At 36.1% G+C, this 21,410-nt stretch overlaps 1 protein-coding gene across 7 annotated transcripts in view; it reads right to left on the bottom strand.

Annotated features, from left to right (window-relative positions):
• The window catches only part of VGLL3 (vestigial like family member 3), a 55,576-nt gene that overhangs the window by 5,625 nt on the left and 28,541 nt on the right, over positions 1 to 21,410 (bottom strand). For 3 of the 7 annotated variants that reach the window (XM_026490181.4, XM_026489918.4, XM_026489999.4), the window contains exon 4: positions 879 to 7,191. The exons of 2 other annotated variants lie outside the window; for them this stretch is intronic. In XM_026490181.4, the coding sequence (XP_026345966.1) occupies positions 7,148 to 7,191 (44 nt within the window). In that variant the 3' untranslated portion in view covers positions 879 to 7,147. Of the gene's footprint in view, positions 1 to 878; positions 7,192 to 11,016; positions 16,793 to 21,410 lie in introns of those variants that run through there. 2 more of the 7 variants (XM_044381149.3, XM_048214930.2) reach the window with 1 other exon arrangement.

Genomic DNA, 21,410 nt, shown 5'->3' with positions numbered 1-21,410 from the left:
TATGTCATCACAAAGGTCTTCAAACATGTGAGCGAGGCGCAAAAGAGAGGGTCAGAGCGATGCCATGTGAGAAGGACTTGCCCAGTGGCTAAAGGCTGAGAAGACGGAGGAAGGGGAGCATCAGTCAAGGACTCTCGAAGCTTGCAACAGCAAGGAAAGAGATTCTCCCTTAGAGCATCCAGAAGGAATGCGGCTGAAACTTTGATTTTGCCCGAGAGCAGTGCCGAATGTCTGACCTACAGGGTGGTTAAGATAATAAATTTGTGTTGTTGGAAGCCATTAAGTTTGTGGTAATTTTTTATAGCGGCTATAGAAAACTCGTAACACTAGTCCAGTCTAAATATAGCAAACAGTTAAAAATGCCAAATTATTTCACCTAATATGTTGGGGGGTCTACTGATTTAAACACTTATTTCTAGACTTTCGTACTTCTAAATGAAATTCATTTAAGAAGAAAGTAGAGTCCATTGTAGGAAAACTCTAGCTTCCTTCAAAAATAGAAAGTCTTGGAATTTTCCTTTCCAAGTGCAGTTCTTCAGTGCCAAGGAATTGTTAGGAAAGGTTTTTTGTTTTTGTTTTTGCTTTTTTTGTTTTTTGGTGTTTTTTTTTTACAACACTTATAGCAAGTTCTGTATCCAACAAGTGTAAAAACAAAGCAACAAAATGCACTTTTCTTAAAGAGTCATTTGATAATTTTAGAAACATTGTACTAAAAAATGCATTTGCAAGCTTCCTGCTGTTATATAATTAACATAGCCCATTTCACTTGCTCTTCCATTATAAACGCTTGTTTTATAACCCACTCCTCACTGTAACAACTAAATTCCTTAGCCTTAGAAATTAACCTCATAAAAACAAACAAACAAAACACTAAGATGTTTTAATTTCCGAAGATATTTATAAATTGCTTAATTGGATAAGAAGAAAACAGAGCTTTAGTTAATTGTCAAGAAATGCAGACCAAACCAAAATGCTACATTAAAATATAAACATTAAATTCACATTAAATTATTTATTGAACATATTGAAGATAACATTGCTTTTACTATAAAGTCCTCCACCATCTTTTATCACTGACACATAGTTATGTGACCTGCATTTGAAGAGTGAACAGAAATATGAAAATGCCTCTTTCCCAAACCCCAAGAAAAACAGAAAAAATATTAATATTTTATAATTAGCTTGTAAAACCAAAAGTTTTATGAATTTTGTAAATTAAGACTGACAACATAGGCAAGATTAGTTAATTTGTCTTTCTGGAAATGTAAAATTAAGATAGCATAAAATTGCTCATAAAACTAACAAGTCTGGAATTTTGTTATATTTCAATGTTGTAGGATAATATTTCTATTAATAGTTTTCAGTTTGCCTAATCAAGTGACAAATATAAAGTCCTCCATACTATTTATTTTTTAATAAAAGTATTTCACCTTACCTAGATTTATGTGCTAAAAACAAATTAATCCGTGTTTTCCCTTTCAATATATGCACTTTAAAATGATACAAAGAATTCACACAAAAACCCTTCCCTGTACTGTATATCCAGAAAAAATGTATGGAATAGTCTTTTTAAATCATATATAATATCCAAGATTGTAAATATCCTAAGAAATTAAATCATGTGTGTAATAATCATTAACTTTTGCCCTAGCCACAGAATAAAAAAAATGTACATCTCTATTAGTATAAAGAGATATAATTAGAAAAGTTCACATCTTATGCATACACCAAAAAAAAAAAAAACCCTAAAGAATCTTATATTCTAAAAGAGTTATTCTTATGTCAAAATTTAGTAGTCCAGAAATTGTTAAAAAGGAAGCTAATTGACAGTCACCTGCCCTTTTCTAGAAGGTATCATTGTTTACTTATATCATGGAATTGGTAAATTACACTTAATTCAATTAGTATTTCTTGGAACTTTAAAAGGAGATTCAGATAAATTTATTGGATCTAATTAATTTGCAATTTCAAGTGAACATTAGTTTAATCAATTATTCAAAACTATACAAATATTTTTCAAACAAACAAAAAAGCATAATGGACAATAAAGGAAATAAGAAAATCAAGATATTTTAGTAATAATGGCTATTTCTATATTTTGGAAAAGTGTATAAGGTGAAATTCCCAGAGAGCACTAAAAGAAAAAAGGCTGCTGAAAAATTCTGAAAGTCTGTTCTGTGCCCAATATCCATGACCACATTACCAAGGTCATCAACATTTTGAAGCTCTTGAGACTGAGGGTTCCCTGCAGGGCCCACCCATACCCCAATCTTCAATCATCCACTCTTGTGTAGTTTATATATTTGTCTTCCACATACATTTTTGAACTAAAACTATACCCCAATTTTTCTAAAATGATTTTAAAGAGAGTTTTAATACTTTAATAAGAGATTTAAAGAGCTCTTGGGCCATGTTTTTGGAGAATAAATTTTAATTTCTCCAAGAAGCCTTAAATTTTCTGAAAGGTGTGTCTTTTATCCTGGAGACAAGAAAACACAAAACAAAACAAAACTGGGTCCTAAAGATCCTGTAGATGAAAATCAGCAGGCTGATTTCAGTCTTGGTCTCATACAGTTCCCGCTTTTCTGCTGTCCTTATGTCTGCTGTGAAGGTGATCAATCACGGGGATTCTAACTGCCATCAATACTCCTTTGTAACTGCAATGGTTCAAGTGAACTCTTTCCATCTTCAATAACTGACACAGTGTCAACATCTGCTTCCAATAAGATTGTTTCTTTTTTTCTCAAGCAGAGTAAATCTGCTGAGATTGTAAAGGGATTTTTTCCCTCCCCTTTTCATGCAAACGATTTTTTTCCACCATATTTTGCAATTTTTCCTCCAAGGCAAGTAAAAAAAAAATGAATAACTTCAAAAGAGAGGTTTTTATTCCAGGTGCTAAGGAAGCCCAAAATAGAACTGTAAAAATATAAACTTTGGTGATTTAGTAAAGATGTTGCCTTAATTTGGGAGAAAATAATACATAGGATCCTGGATGAATAAAATTTTGGAAATGTAAGAAAGCTCACAGTTGGGACCTACACACCGCTAAAAGGTTAATTTATTTTCCTTCATAAATGACACACTAAAGTAACAGAAATAATTAAGCAATTTACACTTTATCTTCAACAAATAGTAGTGGACGAGATTCTCTTGCAACAATGTGTTATGAAAAAGCAGTCATTTATCTATTTGCTGCAGAAATGACTATGGAAAGTATAAAGAAGGGACATCTGGGAGCTCAGTTTTATGACTTACTTAATTGACAGACATTTGTGGTACCTGTCACTTCTTGAACATCTACTATGAGACAGATACGATTGATGAGAGATGATAGATAGATAGATAGATAGATAGATAGATAGATAGATGATAGATAGATAGATAGATAATGATTTCCACACTTTACAGCCTGCCGGTTAGGTACTATTATCTCAAAAGATAAATAAACCCCAAATCACACATATCTCATTGTGGCTAAGCCAGAATTCAGAAAATGACCTAATGCACAAGTCAATGCTCTTTTCCATTAATTCATTCTGCTTCTCTATTCATCCCTCAGTCAACACTCCAATATATAAACTTTCCTTTTCCACCACTTAATGCCACTGCCCCATTGACTTAATTTGGCAAATACTATGCAACAAAGGGACACTCAGTAAGAAACAGAATTCAGTTTCTTGAAATATAGTTTCTGATTGCAACTTTAAATGACAAATGTAACACTAAACCAGAGAGCAAATGCAAAAACTAGGTAGATCCTGCCCTATTCTGCAGGTCTTAGGATAGGAATAGGAAATATGATTTGCAAAATGAATAATGAGCTCCTCAAGGGCATGTCTTATGCCAGTGCCTAGAATTTGTTTTTTTTAAGTTTTTATAAAGTTAAAAGAATTAATTTGTTAAATTATTTGCAACCCACTGGTTCTCATCTGCAAAATGTAGAGCAACCTTGGGCATTTTTGCTTAAAATAATAATGTAAATAATTTTAAGAGGACAGAGAAAGAAAGAAAAAATTACAGATGAAAGTTAGGAGGGGACGGCTAACTTTCTTAAGAACAAACATTGCTTTTAAAATTAAATTTAGAGGCTCTTTTCAAATAAACAGTGAAGGACAACATAGCCTGTTGAGATCTAACTTACCAATATTCCGTTGTTCCTTAACTCATGTTAGTTTAGCAGTCGAAGCCTAGATTAAATGTCAAATAAATAAGATGATTTAATAGGGTCTAGCTCACAGGCTTTAAAAACCCTGAATGAAGCCTAATTTTTAAAATAGTCAAAGATGGAGCTGTTCCAAATGAATGGGGGAGGAAGTTGGTAGCCCCCAGAAAAGCAGGTTAGAAGCCTCTAAGTACAACAGCATCCTTTTGATGTGAGAAAAGCAGCCCCAGAGAGTGATAGCATTTTAAACCCAAACTAAATTCAGAATATCATGATAAATTACAATTCATCCTCTTTTATAACTTTTGGTGGTGAAGGTAATGATCATAACAAGGGGATGCCAGGCCAAAAAAAAAAAACAAAAAACAAAAAAAAACACAAAAAAACAAAACACCAAAAAACCCCAAAACAAAACAAAATCAAGGGGATGCCAGGCAATTACAGAGACATGCATTCTCTTTTTACTTAGACTTTGATCTATTCCTTGTCTGTGCAAAGATCTAATCCTTGCAGTATGTCAACAATGCCTTTTCTCAACAGGAGACCTCACTTACAAATCTTTCCTGGATACAGCAGAATTCAGGCCCCCAACTTTTCTTGGGCCCCAGAGCCAAGGAACCTTTCATACTATAGTTACCAGGAGTGGCACAGAACACAGTCCAAATTCAGGGTGTAGCTATACAACTGTCTCTCTCTTCTTGAATTCAGTTCAATGGAAAATAAGGAAAGAAGCAGAGAGTTAATACTTTTCTTCTCCCTTAATTGGGAAAATCCAATTGAATGATCTGAATGAGTTGAAGTACAACGCTGTTCTAAGAGAAACTGCAAAGGAAGTTAATAGGTTCCAAGGGAAGAGGAGGAAAATAAATAATCCCCAGTGAGTCATCCCATGGGAACTGCCGAATACTTGTCTTTGAAAACTCAGGAGGACACAAGAGGAAACCAATTTTATAGATTCATTTAACTTCATGCTCCACAGATTGGGCGAAGTACACGCAACTGTAGCAAATCAAATTTTAGATCAAAATATAGATAATTAACCAAGCCACTCCCTAGAAATCTAGGTTCATATCATTTGTAAGTCAAAAATTCCTTAAGTTTTGACCTCACATTAGGTAAAAATATGCATATTGCGTTAAGGAGAGCCTGGTTAAGAAGAAACAACTTATGACAAGAATACAAGAGAGTGTATAGATTTATAACTCACCAGAGGCACCAGGAAAGAAAACTATTGCAAAAAACAGAGATAAGGGAACTACTTTAAATTATCTGTAAGAACCCTGCCTAGCTGAGCAGACTCTGTGCTGTTCTTATGGCTAAAATGTTTATGCACAAGATACACACAATTTAAAATGGAAAGTGGTATTTCACTAAACACTGTATTTCGTATGGGTGAAGACCAGGATGGGGCACATTTGAGAAACTTTTACCAAACTAAAATTTCTATATAACACTTTTTAATGCGACCCATCTCTGGAAGCAACTACAAGAGAATAGACTTTGCATCAAAAATCCTTAAGATATTAAAAACTGCTTTTATAACCCTAATCTTTTCCCAACAAGGTCTTAATGATAATTCCAACTTCACCTTATTTAGATCCTGAGGGCCATGCCAAGTTGAATCCTGAGTTTTCAAGGATACTTTTCAAAGAATAAATAGTCAATTTATTATCCCAACTTAAGTAATTGTGGCATAAATTCCAATTTAAATTTCATTTGCTCTAAAAAGTTTTCTTAAAAGAGTTCAATCAACTAAGACCAGATTTAAACAAACAAGAAAGTCTTGGAAAAAAATGTTTAAAATATTACATATATATTATTTTTCAATTTACAATGAGTAACATTATCAGAAATAGCCATTGAATTAAAGGCTTTGTGACACACCTAGTACCTTCTGAAATATTATCGCTTCAAATCATCTCCAGGAAAAAAAAAATCCACTTAAAATATGACCTTAAAAAATTGCCATCACTGCATAATTAGAAACAAGGAAACTAAGCCACTGGCAATCAAAGATAGCATGGGTAAATGAATTTTTTTTTTCCAGTAGTTGGATATAAACTGGTACCATTTGTCAAAGTTGAATGGGCTAGAAAGACAATTATACACTCTAGGCAAACTCTCCATCTGATTGAAAGTTTCTGCAAACTTTCTTCTTCGTCAACCTCCAAGTACTCTTTGGGACAAATCGAAGTAATGAAATATCCTTTCTTTAGTGTGGTCATTAACAAAACTTCCTTTTCAAGCTATGCATATAACTCAAAGCTAAGTGAGCTAGCATGGAATTAAATCTTCACTGAGATTTAATGTAAAACAATACTATATTGGCTTGGCTATGGTGCTACTTTTGTAAAAAAGGAGAAATTATCAAACACTTGAGGTAACCTAGAAAGCACAGAGAATATCACAGACATCTTAAAGACAAGCCTTCTCAACAGTTTTGCCAGTGCTTCTCTGAGAGCAAGTTCTTTAAACAGAACTTAACAATTTTTACAATATTAAAAAAAATACATCCCTCAAAAATAGCCCATCAATGCTAAATCAAACTTTCTGTATTTCTACAAAAATAGATACACACAGAGCTACAAAATTTTATTCCTGAAAGAATGAGCATTTTCATTTGTGGTTCATCTTTTCCTGACAAGGTGGTTGGTTCAAAAAGGAAAAAAAAAACAAAACAAAACCCAACATCAAAAGGAAACAAAAATTAAACCATGTATCCATAAAAGCAAGACAAAAAAAAAAAGAGAGTTGCACAGTTGGCAAAGGCTCAGATGAGGGGAAAAAAACAAAAATGCTTTTCTTCAATGTCTAGGACCCACTCCGCTTTCTCAAGAAAAGGCTCCCAACCAAAGTCAGCTGGCTGATACTTCCTCTTCTCCTTGCATGTCTATCGTGTCCCACTGCAGAATGGAAAATCCTGGCAGCATCTTTCCCAGTGGGCCCACGGATTCACACTCCAACCTGACTTGCTAATACTGTATTTCAGTACCATGGGGATTCCTTGCTCTTGTCTTGATGCTGTAGACCTGGGAAAGGTGACAGTGAGAAAAACGAAAAGCTTTAATACAGGAAGCACGTGGAAGTAGGTGTAATCTACAAGGCATTGGATATAGAAGCCGAAAAGACAATCAAGGCCACTGTGGGGCATGGCTTAAGGATGACCCGATCCCTAAAACAATTCCGTGCTCGAGCTCACAATTTTCAAAAAGCCAACCAACACAGAGGTTGACAAAAACTCTAGACTAGAGCAGTCCTATTTGTACGGTAGAAATCCCTTACTGTGGTTTTTATTTTCTTGACGTATGAGTGGTAATAAATACAATAAAATAATATAAACAAAACCTTCTTATTTCTAATTCCAAAAGGAGCTAAAATTTGGAGAAAAGAAGTTAACCAATCTTTGGGGCACTTCAGTTAATACTTTTCAGCAATAAAAATGATACTTTTGAACTAAAAGAGTGAGTAAATTCTGGTGCTATTTTGAAATGTAGTTAGTCCATGGTGGTCTTGCTATGCAAGATGGTGAGCAATTAGACATGGTTAAAAACTGGATCTAATAATGTCAGTAAAACAGACATAGCCGGTTCATAGCTAACAGCACAAAATATTGTTTTTGTAAATGTACTTATTTTTTCACATCTTCCTCCAGAAAATATTTAAGATGGCTTATAAAAATCTATACTTCATAGCAAGAAAATAAAATTTACAGATGAGGTTTTAAAAATAGCCACCAAAGGAAAATAAGTGAACACGTCCGAATTCCAACTCCAAGCTAAAGTGATTAAGAAGTTTATCAAACAGGACACAGAAAATGTGACTCTGACTTGGTTCTGATACAGTCAGCAGCACCTTCAGCTTACACCCCCTTGAAGTCACTTACCTCAGGTTCCTTGATTTTGGGCATAATTGTTTGGAAGAGGAAAGACAAAGTAAAGACTGCTCTTAAATTGATTAAAACCGAATACCACACATGCAGGAAGGCTACCGCATAAGTGGGAAGAAAGGCAGCACCATTGCTGCCGTGCGGGTGCTCAGATCACAGGATGCTTCCTTGATCCTGGGTCTAACACTGTTGCAAGGCTGGGCTGGATGTCAGAAAGGGAACGGTTAAATGCGCCAGTGGGGTTTCAATTGTAATTGTTACTAAAACAGCTGCAGTGATTTCATCTCTTGTCCCTCCAACTTGTCAAAGAATTTTACAAAACAATGGGTGTCATTACACAACAGACACAATTAGTCAGTCATTGATGGGAGACATTAAGACAATCTACAAAAAGACCACATAAAGGGAGAGAGAACAAACAGGAAAAGACAAAGAGGCACCTCACAGAACCACAAGTCGCTATCTATATCCTAGAGCACTCGCACACGGGGAAAAAAGCAACACTTTTCTGAAAAAAGGTTAGTTCCATCTTAATTTTTTTTTTTCTCATGAGACTAGTATTTGTTTAGCTACAGAGTTAACAGTTTTCTTTTGAAAAAAAGAGGAGGAGGAAGAGGAGAAACAGGAGGAAGAGGGGAAGGAAGAAATAAAAGAACTTGGGGTACACCCATTCACTCTAAATTTGCTTTACTTGTTTTCAAATGATTTTGTGGTTAGAATAATTTGCAACCTGACACAGTCTCTGTCTGGTGACTCTTATAATCTAAACCACCTTAGCTGACAATCTGCTGACTGCATAAATATTTTTTTCATTATTGAAACGTCTCATCTTCTGTATGACTCAGTATTTCCACACTTGAAGACCCCATCAATCTATAGAATGTCAGCACGGCAAGTCATGAATAGTGTTGGAATCATCAAGTGGCTTGAGTGTCTTTTTTTCCCTCTTACATAAAGGCAATCCCTAGTTTGCTTTGCAAACACATATGACTCCTTCAAAATCATGTTAGCCTTTTTCTCCGGACAACTATTGCATTACTTACCATAGCTCTACATCCCAACCAGAATAACAGAGGGCATTCTCTCCTTATAACTTCATTTCTTCATGGTTTTTGTTTCCAAGTCTTTGCATTACTCTAATGCAAACCTTACAAAAATCAAATCGTCTACCGCCTAGAATGTATTAAATATCTAATGTGGTCTTTGTGGTTTAGCTGCTTCTTAGTGATGGTACATTTTATCAAACCTTTGCTTTAATTACCAGGTATTTCAAAAATATCCATAAAATTCAACAATAGGCTTAAGCAAAACACAAGAAAATGAACAACCACAAACAAAACACCCTACTACTAATAAGTTGCAACAGAGAAATGGCTGGGATTTTTCTTATTAGACAACTGATGAGGATAGGTCAGGATATGTTAAGAGTCAGCTGGTACATTTCGTTTTCTCAGCAAGAGTCAAAGAGGACAAAATCATTGACTTACTCTCCGTATGTGGTCTACATACCTTTGAGGTTTCTCCTGCTTTTCTAACCAGAACACAAAATCTACCCTGCTAATATGCTCCTATTCGGGCTTGTTCTGCCTCTCACTTTCCTAATTCAAACGTATGGGAAGTTGGTTCATCACATATACTGAAATCTCCCCACTGGCTGTCTGAAATCACCCATGTTTATCTTCTTGATATCAGTAACTCGGTTTTAATTTTATTGTTTAGTCTGTGAGATTTTTAGTAGAAGAGAAAATAAACATCATAAAAATGTCAGTGAACATTTTCTTACGGCTGAATATGACAGACACTATGTAAAGTACTTTTCAGGAAATATTTCATTTACTGCTCCCAACCATGCTACAATAATATTTATTTTACAAATGAGAAAATTGAGACTGTGAAAAATTATGAAACGATTAAGTGGTAGAGCTAGGATTGAAAACAAGGTGGTCTGACGTCTGAGTCAAAGGTCTCAAGCACACTGTGTATGGTGGCCCCCATACAGACTAGATTTGCCGGAGACTGGGTCACTAACCTCTCCTACCACAATTCTCCAAGTCAAAATCCTTTCATTAAATCAATTTGAGGAAAAAATAATATATTTTTTATGTTCCTTTTCACACTGTTTAGAAATCACCTGACAACAGAAACAATATCAGAGGTAACAAAAGAGTTCTTTTAGTAACCTTATTAAACTATAAATCTGTAATGTTTGTTCTAAGATGCAGTAATTGATTACACAGTAGTTTATTATACTTCAGATGAAGACTACTTCAACTGTGTAATAAGATATCCCAGGGGCGTCTGGGTGGCTCAGTCGTTAAGTGTCTGCCTTTGGCTCAGGGTTCTGGGATCGAGCCCCACATCAAGCCCCGCATTGGGCTCCCTGCTCAGCAGAAAGCCTGCTTCTCCCTCTCCCACTCCCCTTCCTGGTGTTCCCTCTCTTACTGTGTCTCTCTCTGTCCAATAAATAAATAAAATCTTTAAAAAAAAAAGATATTCCACATTGATTGATATTATTTTTTATATACAATCCTCCCCACTGCCACAAAAACAAACCTTCCCTAGTGTGAACACTGAAGGCACAGGGTGGCCATTTGGATTATGAAGTGGTTTTCAGAAATGGGACCAGAGAACAAAGACATAAGACTGTTGGTTTCAGAGTTTGAGAGTCTGGGATTTAGTTAGGAGAAAAGGTTGAACAGAAATGCAAGCCCACACACCCAGTTCCTCAATTCAGTTCCAATACCACTAACACCTGACGACCAAAAGAAAAAGAAAAAAAAAAAATCCAGACTTAAGAAGAGACCAAAGTAAGTATGAACACAGAAAAGAAGTGTAGATTAATTAGAAGCAAGAGAGAAGTCATGGTCAAGGAAGGAAGATTTATGTAAGAGAATTGCCTTTTAAAATTTGAAGTATTTGTTTCTGTAACAAGGCATTATTAACTCATTTTCTCACTTTCTAGTTGAAATTTTTGGGAGGCAACAGCTTCAGAGGTTCACCTCTTTTTTTTTTTTCAAATATTTATTTATTTGAGTGGGGGAGGGGCAGAGGGAGAAAGAAACTCAAGCAGACTCTGCACACAGTGTGGGGCAGGGCTCCATCCCACAACCCTGAGATCAGGACCTGAACCCAAACCAAGAGTTAGACGCTCAACCAACTGCATCACCTAGGCGCCCCAGAAGATCACCTCTTACACAAGGCTCTGGAAATAAGAAGGAGAAATGGCAACAGGGTGTGTCTAAGGATGAAAGATCTGGACACTTCCCACTCTCTTTCCCTCCATTCCTAGGTGGTCTTGTCAAAGATCCTAAAGTTTCCATGGGACCCCCAAAAAAGATAAGAGTGAGCTCAGAGGAAATGTTAGTGGGCCTGCTAGTATGTCCGATGGCTATGATGTGGGTACCGCACAGCAGAAGAAATGGCATCAGCCGCCCCAACTGAGAACGCTGGAGGGATCACAATCCCTAGAAGCCGAACCCGACTTAAATGGGTCATCACTTGGGGGAGCACTGTACAGAGAATGCACTGAGAAACAGAGTTGGGGGGGGAGGGAACAGGTTTGGAATCAAAGGCCAGGATAGAAAGGAAATGACAAAATCATGAAGCAATCAGCAAACTCTTAATTGACATTTTTTGTGATACAGTGATTCTAGGAATACAGAGGTAAACCCAGGGAGAGGGTGAGGATGGAATCTGAGAAGATGTCTGAACTCTGAATTGGACCTTGTACTAAACTGAGAGCAATGGAGATATTAAGTTGGACTAAGAAAACTCAGAACTAATGAGGTTAAGTTTTCTGCTATTGAGTAGAAATAAACAATAATTTAGGTTACTGAAAAACTACACTCTGGCACATCTGAGTTTTAGGGAATGTTTGACTGTCAGCATCATATCCATTAGGAGAGCATGTCCTACTTCTAAGTCAGCAATAATCACTTGACAACACCAGTGACTATAGCTCTTAAGTAAGTTGAACATGCTTCCAATTAATTTTATTGCTATAGATAAAAGAGGTAATGTGGTAACCACACACTAGGAGCCTGCTGATAAAAAAAAAGAAAACATAAGAACGTAAAACCTGGAAGTGTGGGTAGGAGAATATTTTATGACCTAAAAGTCAAGAAATACTTAGATGCATAAATATAAATTTTTCATTTCATAGATACTAAGAGTCTAGAAACTCTTTAGGATCAAAATGCTTGCCATTAGATTAAAAGAAGCTGGTAGCTTATTCCTACATTAAAAAAAAAAGAATCCCCTGCTTTACCCATGCTTTAATAAAAATAAGTCATGTTTATTACAAATTTAAGTATATATAACATTGTGTTGGCTACTATATCAAAATATCCAACCGTTACCAACAATTTGGCATCTAACACTGAAACATTGACAAATGATCACAAACTGATGCAAGAGACAGTTGTATTATCTTCTCCTACTTTATAAAATTATCATTGGTAATGATCATACAACTGCATTTGTTTGTCTGAGCCCCAGGGCAATCAGTTTAAATGCTAGCTAAGAATTTCTAAATAAGATCTACGTGAGGATAGCACCTTAACACTAAGTAGGAGAAACAAGAAGTGGGGGGGAAATAAGAGTGACAGCTACCCAATTCAGGAACTATGATTTCATTTCAGGTAAATGTTTAAAAAACGTTTAACCACCATGGACACCTCCCCTTTTTTTTTTTTTTTAAAGAACATCTCTTTTTCAAATTTCAAAACATCATAGATTTCTTGCTTAATATTAAGTTACAGGGGATTTAGAAAGTGTAAGTTCTACATAACATCCCTTGTCACCACAGAACTCACTGAGTATACTTTAGACGTACATACGTACCCACACCACTATTCATACTATGCTATAACACGCTTATTTCACCAGCAATATTATCTTGGAAAAACTTTTATTCCATGTCAGTACATGTAGACAAGCCCTTCTGGAGGGATGTAGAATATTCATTCTACTCTGCAGTGTCAATAACCCACTTCTCTACAGATGTACATCATTTGGATACACACACATGTGTACAAATATACTTGTTACTTATGTGAAAATTTGATCGATAAGACAAAGTCCTGAAAATATATTTTTATAATTGCTGAAACTCAGCATATATGTAAACTTATATTTGCATATTTCGTTGTGAGTGCTAAATGTTTCAGCAAGTTTGTACCAATATTCATGTTATTTTTTACTAATCATTATAGATTAAAAGTATCTATTTCGATTTGCATTTCTTTTCACATTAGTGAAGGTAAACATTCTGTGATTAAGGCATTTCTTCCTTTGTGTTTTATCTTTGGCCAATTTCCTCTGCATTTAAGAAAGCAATTTCCTCATTTATTTCTAAGTGCTTTTTGTATAGTGGGTACATAAGTATTATTTTTCTCATATTTTACAAATATTTTAGCCAGTTCGATGACCATTAAGCATCTTCATAGTTAGTACTTCTATGTTGGACAATAATTCTTTTTAAAGTCATCACAAACAAAATGTACTCTTGAACCAGACCAAAGATTAAATTTATCATGACACTTGCATTACAATGACCTTCTTATCATTACAACTCTTGCGCACTGAAACAATGGTGAGCGGTACTTAACTATGGCAGTGAAATAATTTGTTAGCAGAGGGATGTCTTACTGTGTATAAAGATGTTTTCTCGAGGCACATTTAGAATTGACTTAAAATTTTCCAGGTAGTAGTACTGTCAGAAAGAATGAGGTGAAAACCGTCTAAACTTGCCAAAATATCTTTAAGTTCAGATTCAGAAGACAAGTAGAAATGGAAAACCCGTTGCACCTCGTAGACCATAATTTACTACGTTGTTGTCAGAAGCACAGCACCTGCACACCTGAGGCAAGCACTGCAGGTGGCAAGCGGGTTGGTGCCCAGGTGTTCCCCGCTGCTCCTGTTTCCCAGCCCCAGACAGCAAACTCCTGGCAGCCTGCCTGCCCTCTCACCACCTTCCTCCCTCCGAAACCACAAACTCCCCTGTGCACACAATTGCCAGCCTTTGCCTTTGGCGACGTCCACTTCCTCATACTTGTACAGGTTAAAATGGCCAGCTAGCAGGGAAACTGGCAAGTACTCCAACCCTCAGGATATGGAGTTACAAATCTGAAGCAGTCATTTTAAAATTGACCTCATGGATAAATATAAAATATAAATTATAGCATTGGGTAGTTTTGGGTACAGTGGCAATTTACTGTGATCAAGATCTGAGTATCAATTCGATAACCTCTTAGGTGAGAGAAACTGGGGACCAGGAGGTAGGATATGTAATATAGACACTGTTCACCAATTCCAAGACCAGATATATACAACAAAACAAAATAAAACTTTGAAGACAGAGACAAAGAATAAAGGAAAGGGGGAGTGGGGAAGAGTGAAATGGAATACCCTTTGTAATTTCTTCTACAGACTTTCACCCAGAACTAGAGAGGAGCAAGACCAAAAAATGCTTGGATCACTTATTGTAACTAAAACCACAAGTTAGAATACTCTCAAGAGATTCTAACTATGCAGACATCTGTTGGATAACAAATGCCGCCAAACATGCATCTTTAAAGAGGTTTCTAGGTTATGCAGTGACAGCTTTATGATCCAGAAAATAGATAATCCAACCAGAGCAAGAGCTAATCTGGATTCACTGCTTACCCATAAAAACATAATTAGGGACACAACACCAACACAGGAAACACCATACCTAGGAGAATGAGTTATTTGAAGACTCCAAATTTTTAAAGAATTACTTCAGAACTGCAGAGATACAAATGTATTTTTCTCCCCATTTAAGTAACCAATCTCTCCATTAAAGCAAAACATATTGGAAAATATTCGGTAAGAATGAGGTACGTTGCGTATCCATCAGTTCTACATTGACATCAGTAATGTCTCATCTTACTTACATGTGATATAAACACAAGCTTGTTCTGACATTTTCCAGAAGAGACTGTTCAATCCAAGCAAACATATACAGGGCTTCAAAGATTCTGAAGATACCGAGCATCACCTGATACTGCCCAAGCGAAGCGACCGTGAAAATAAGCATTGTAACACATGCTTACGGCTGACAAAAATTACGAAGGTAAGTGCATAGTATATCAGGCTGTATCCAAACAAAGACTGGCATATTTTGCCTCGAGCAGTCTCTCCCAAGACTTTTTTTGGTCATCTTTTTGCCAAGGAATTCACAACATGTTGGCCACAGACAACTGTTTGTGAAACCTTATATTGTTGATGAATACAACAATAAGAGAAGAGTTAGACAGCCTGGAAGGGAATAAAACGCATCTGTAAGTTCCGCAGGCCGTACAGAATTTCTGTACAGGATCTTTGCAGCCTATCTGAAAACTGATGTGAATCTGTCTGGGGACAGGTTCTGAAACAGATTTCTTCATTCGAGCTGTTTCGTTTACATGTACCCCTATATGTGATATGAAAGAAGCAAAGCATTACTAAAAGATAATTGGTGAATACAAAACACACTGACTCTGAAACAGGACTTTTAATGCTTTGAAGGGTTCTCCATTCAGAGTCACACTAGAATATCCTGGGAGTTTTTTTTCAACCTCTAGACCTCTCCCCTCAGATGAGCACATACGTTTCTCTCGGGAAGCCATGGTGTAGTTTGAAAAAGTACCCAACTCCCAACCGTAACTAGTTGATGAGGTCTCCGTTAAGAAAACAGTCAAAAGATGATGGCATTGCCTAGTTTTGCTTGCAGTTCTTAGGAAAATATTTCAGAAAGCAAGAGATCCTACCCAATGTATATAGCAATAGATATAAACTTGTTTACAAAATTAAGACTGCTATGGAAAAATGAATCAGTTTTTAGTTCACAACTTTTAAAGGTTAGCATGTATTAACGGAGTTTGGAGAGTCTAATTATATATAGTCTAACCACTTCATTCTGCACACAAAATTTCCTTTTGATCTATATGAGTGATGAGGACAATTATCTCAACAGTACTTAAATCCAAGGGGATTAGGATCAATTTTTTAATACCCTCTCATTCTACAAGGCAGAGTGTTATAAACAGGAAAACAAAAAACAAAACTTGTTTAAAAATGTCTTGAAGATGGACATCCTGATACTCTTTCAAATCCTTTTCTTCTTGATTCTTTATTATATCTCTCCCATTGTCTGCCCAACCAATTCAAAAGCACCCAGTTGGCCAATGCCAGCAAATAGCAGTATTAGGAAATTTAGCTCTAGTAAATATCGAAACAACTTCTTCTTTTCTTCTTCTTCTTCTTCTTCTTCTTCTTCTTCTTTTTTTTGATTTTATTTATTTGAGAGAGAGAGAGTGCAGGGGGAAGGGGCATAGGGAGAGTGAGACTGAAACCCAAGCAGACCCCACACTGCGTGGAGCTCAATGCAAGGCTCGATCACATGACCCCGAGATCAGACCTGAGCCAAAATCAAGAGTTGGATGCTCAACGGAGTGTGCCACCCAGATGCCCCATATCACAGCTATTCTTCAAGAACAGAAGCAAATTAAGGTAGATAGAGTCAAGGAGTGACAGAGGCATTCAAGGCTTGCATCTCAATTATTCATGATGTCTCACATCTCCAGTGTGAATTTCTTTTTCTGTTTGAAATGCAATGTATTGAATAAGGAGAGCTTTAGTTCCCCCTGCATGTGCACCATCTAGGAAACACAACCACGTGCAGTAGTTCACTGGAATCTCCCAGTTGCGACAGAGTAGGAAGTATCATCTCTATTCTGCACCTAAGGAAGAGGAGGAACCCACAGGTTATGAGACTTGCTCAACATCATACAGCTAAGTGGTGACGTGAGTCTTGTAATTTATTTTTTAGTCCTCTGCTTTTCCTATACACATCTCTAGACACACATTTCTACATGTCTACAAAGATTAAAGTTCTCTGTACTGACCACCATTTTTATGCGCCCCTAAGTGATTGGGGGAGGGGTTAGCAAATTATTAATAAGATCTCTCATCTCTTCTTGCCTCGTTCTCTTTTACACACACACACGCACACACACCATTATTTGTATTATTTTGCAAATGCTCTTGAAACATTTGGAATCCTCTCAGAAGGCTCCTGCACTTGCTCTGTAAAGTAGGAGGGGGATGGATGAGACAAAATCTCCATGCTTTGGGCATTGTGACATTATGGCACCATTTAGTGGAGCAAGGCCCAGAAGACAGCATGGGCAAGATCTACATGGCTCTGGGACAGCAGGGGAAATTCATTAAGGCTCTACAGAATCCAGCCATGGATACTTGAAACTGACAGCAGTGCTCTGGAATGTATTTCTCCCTCTGATTCACCATCCAGTTACTTTTCATGCAGATCTCACTCTCTGGCTGGGATCTCCTGGCATTTTGCATGCATCTCAAAGCTGGTTTCCATTACCCTTCTGGTCACGAAACTGTCATTCTGGACATGTGCCCTATACAACTAACACCATTCAGGAGTGTGTAAATATTTTAACATACCTTTGATGGTTTTTTTTTTGTCTCAGTGGAAAATAGGATTATGACATAAGCCAAAGAAAAAGAAAAAGGTTTGTCGAAAATGTTAAGCAATTAGTTGTTAATTACTGAGTCTTTATCGTTACCAAATCATAATAAACCCTAAAAAAGTCCAGAGAAAATATAGTTCAAAAAACATCCTAACATATACATTTTTTAAAATCTGCAACTATTGCTTTGTGACATCTTAACTAATTTAAATGATGTCCTTCAGGTAAGTATACAGAAATCTATAAATTTTTATTGAATAGCATAATTGCCACTGAAAAATCACATAGTCCCAGGGCCGGCTTTTCTATAATATGGCATTTACTATGTCCTCCTGCTAAAATCAAATGATTAGAAGTAAGCTTCTGTGCCTATAAACATGATTACAGCAAATTTCCTAATTTCCTCATCACTTACAAAAATTACTAACAATGGCAGAAAAGGCTTCAATAAATCCCTAACCCCATAGCCTTCAGAATTCAGACAACAAATATACGTGCTCCAAGAGAAGATGTGAAGAGGAAAGGAAGGAGACTGCTTTTAGTTGAGTACCTACCATCTATGTTACTTTGATGCCCTCTCTTCTCTAGATAAAAACTACCTTAGTGCTTTAATATTTTATATAAATCATACTATCCTGTCAATTATTACTGTAGCTTTCTGATGATTTCTGTCCAAACTTACCACATTTCTTGCTCATTGTAAAGCCTGGAACTGGAGAATTATGATATCAAGCAAATATCCAAGTGCACCGGGTTGGTAACTACTGGTTTCCTACAGTCTTTTTTTGTAAACATAACATGTTTAGAGAGAGAAATGATTTCCAAGAAGCCAATGGATATAAAGCTCCATGATTTGAATCCATTTGATATCCTCCAGGAAATTAAAAAATTAGTAACATTTTGCAAGGGGATGTTAAAATAGTTTAGCAAGGTTATTTTTGAGAACTTTCATGCAATCACAATCTTTGCTGCCCAGGCCTGTCAGCGCCAGACCACCTACAAGAAAGCGCAGGTCTTGAGATGTGATCTAGAGAGATGGCAAAGTTACAGGTTGAATGGAAAAGCAAGTGGGAACTTGATGTCTACCTCTCTTTCATGAAGAGAAACTGCCTCTCTATCTGCTGCTCTGGTTCGCTAGCTACTTTCCGTCCTGCTTTCTATTTCCTGTATTTGATAAAACAAAGATGAGGATGTTTCTCCTCATGGATTGCAGTGTAAAGCACCCACGTAGCGTTGAGCAAGACTGACCACCATGGTCTTAACAACTGAAGTCGTTTGATTAGCCTATTTCAAAGGGAACACTGTATAACAATTTTGAGCAATAACAGCTTACATTGCTTTAAAATGCAATGTTTGCCTTTTCTGAATGAGGTCCCTTTCACAAAATATTCAGATTAGATGATTTGAATTAAATGCACTTTGTAAAATGTAGTACACAGGCCTTACACCTTAAAAAATTTCAAAAAAACTTGTATTAAGTTGATTCTTTCATAATATTATCAGACACTAAGTGTCTGTGGAGAGAAAAAAAAATAGGTAAAAAAGACATTTGGTTACTCCTAACTTCCCCATTGGTGCCCAGTGCTCCTTATCCATTATCAAAATTTAAGTTCTCAAAGAATGTTTTACAGGCTTCTTAACAGAGTAATTCTTTCACTGGTTAATCAAGGCCATTACTATGAAAATCTCTTCAGAAATAATTCCGTTTATGCCTTAACATCTGAGGGAATACTAGAAATATAGCTTCTTTTTTTTTTTTTTTAAGATTTTATTTATTTATTCGACAGAGATAGAGACAGCCAGCAAGAGAGGGAACACAAGCAGGGGGAGTGGGAGAGGAAGAAGCAGGCTCATTGCGAAGGAGCCTGATGTGGGGCTCGATCCCATAACGCCGGGATCACGCCCTGAGCTGAAGGCAGACGCTCAACCACTGTGCCACCCAGGCGCCCCTAGAAATATAGCTTCTTGTACCTATGGAAAATTTCACAGCCTGTAGCCAGCAAGTTATTTTAAGATCTAGTAGCTATTGTAGCTTTGTTTTTCTGTCTAACAAGGGTCAATGTCCTATCCTGTAATACATAATCTTGATTTTACTCCATAACTGAAGATATGCTCATTAGTGAGAGATAAACCAGATACTGTTTAATATCTGGCTATAATCATAGTTTGGGGCAGAATCATATAATGATTTCCTTATCAAATCTATCACTTATGCAAACGTATGGCTAATGCTTATTTGAAAAATTTTTTAAGAAGCCAGAAGATGCACCAACATATATCAATCCCTTTTAGATCCAGATTTCCCAAACCTGTGTTATAGTAGAGAATGTTGTTTTGTTTTGTTTTCTAATATCAGGCTACTTAAATGTATTTTAGCAAAAAGAAACCGTTTATGTATATTTTATATTGAGCTATTATGGCATTCCTCAGAGTAAAAAAATAGATAAATAAATATGTAACAAAATTGTAGCTAAAATAACATGAGGAATCCTAAGAAAAATAAATCTGTGGTTCGGCTGATGAAAACAATCTCAAGCCATGAGCAGCTTGTGTTTATAGAGAAGAAGTCATACCACAAAGCATGACCCTTTTCCTTTTGGTAAATTTAAATATAGTGGATGAAGGGGAACTTATAAATAAAATCAACTTTGTATTTCAGTAAAAAGGCCTCATGAACAAATCTTTACTTGCAAAATTAATTCAAACTGGTTGAGATGAATTACATTGTATATTTTACATTAAGTAAATTCTTGGCAATAACAGGAAATAAGAATGACAGCATTTCAGTGAAATGAATTGTATGGTTATGGCCACTGAAAGGTGAATACTAGAACAGAATTTACTTAATATCATTGTAAAATATCTGAGCATGATAGAGATAGATCATATTTATATTCACATATCTAATAATAAGATAAAATCAGGAAATATAGAAGTATATAAAATAAAAAAGTAAAGTTCTCTTTCAACCCCATAATTTCACCGCTAGGTACATACCCAAAAGAATTGAGAACATCACTTCACAGAAAAACCAGTACATGAATGTTTATAACAGCATCATTTGTATTAGTCAAAAAGTAGGAACAAATCAATGTGAATGGAGAAGCAAAATGTGCTATATCTACACAATAGAACAGTATCTCCTTCTAAAAAGGAATGAAGTTCTGATACATGCTACATGGAAAAATCTAGAAAACACTGGCTAAGTAAAAGAAACCAGATATAAAATGCCACATACTGTATGACTAAATTCATATGAAATGCCCAAAGTAGAAAAATCCATGGAGGCAGAAAGTTGATTAGAGGTTTCCAGGGCAAAGGAGGAAGAAGGAATATATATCAGGGATATATTTTATATCCCTAAGATATAGGGATTTCTTGTTGAAGTGATGGAAATGTTCTGGAATTAGATAGCAGGGACAGTTGCACATGAACATACTAAAACCACTGAATGGTATGCTTTAAAATGGTAAAGCATATGATATGTAAAATATAATTCAATAATATATACATACGTGTGTGTGTGTATATATACACAGGCATATATATATATATTTATATATATATATATGCATTTGAAGATATATATATATATATATATATATGCATTTAAAGATTTATTTGAGAGAGAGAGAAAGAGCACGGTGGGCAGGGGCAGAGGGAGAGGGAGAGAATCCCAAGCAGACTCCATGCCCAGAGCAGAGCCCAACACGGGGCTCGATCCCAAGACCCTGAGATTGTGACCCAAGCCAAAATCAAAAGTCAGAGGCTTAACTCACTGAGCCACCCAGGTACCCCTCAATAATATATTTTTTAAAGATTTAATTTAACTAATCTCTACATCCAACATGGGGCTCAA

Source organism: Ursus arctos, unplaced genomic scaffold (genome assembly GCF_023065955.2).
Source record: "Ursus arctos isolate Adak ecotype North America unplaced genomic scaffold, UrsArc2.0 scaffold_4, whole genome shotgun sequence".
Taxonomy (NCBI): Eukaryota; Metazoa; Chordata; class Mammalia; order Carnivora; family Ursidae; genus Ursus; species Ursus arctos.
This window is presented reverse-complemented; position numbering and strand designations above follow the sequence as displayed.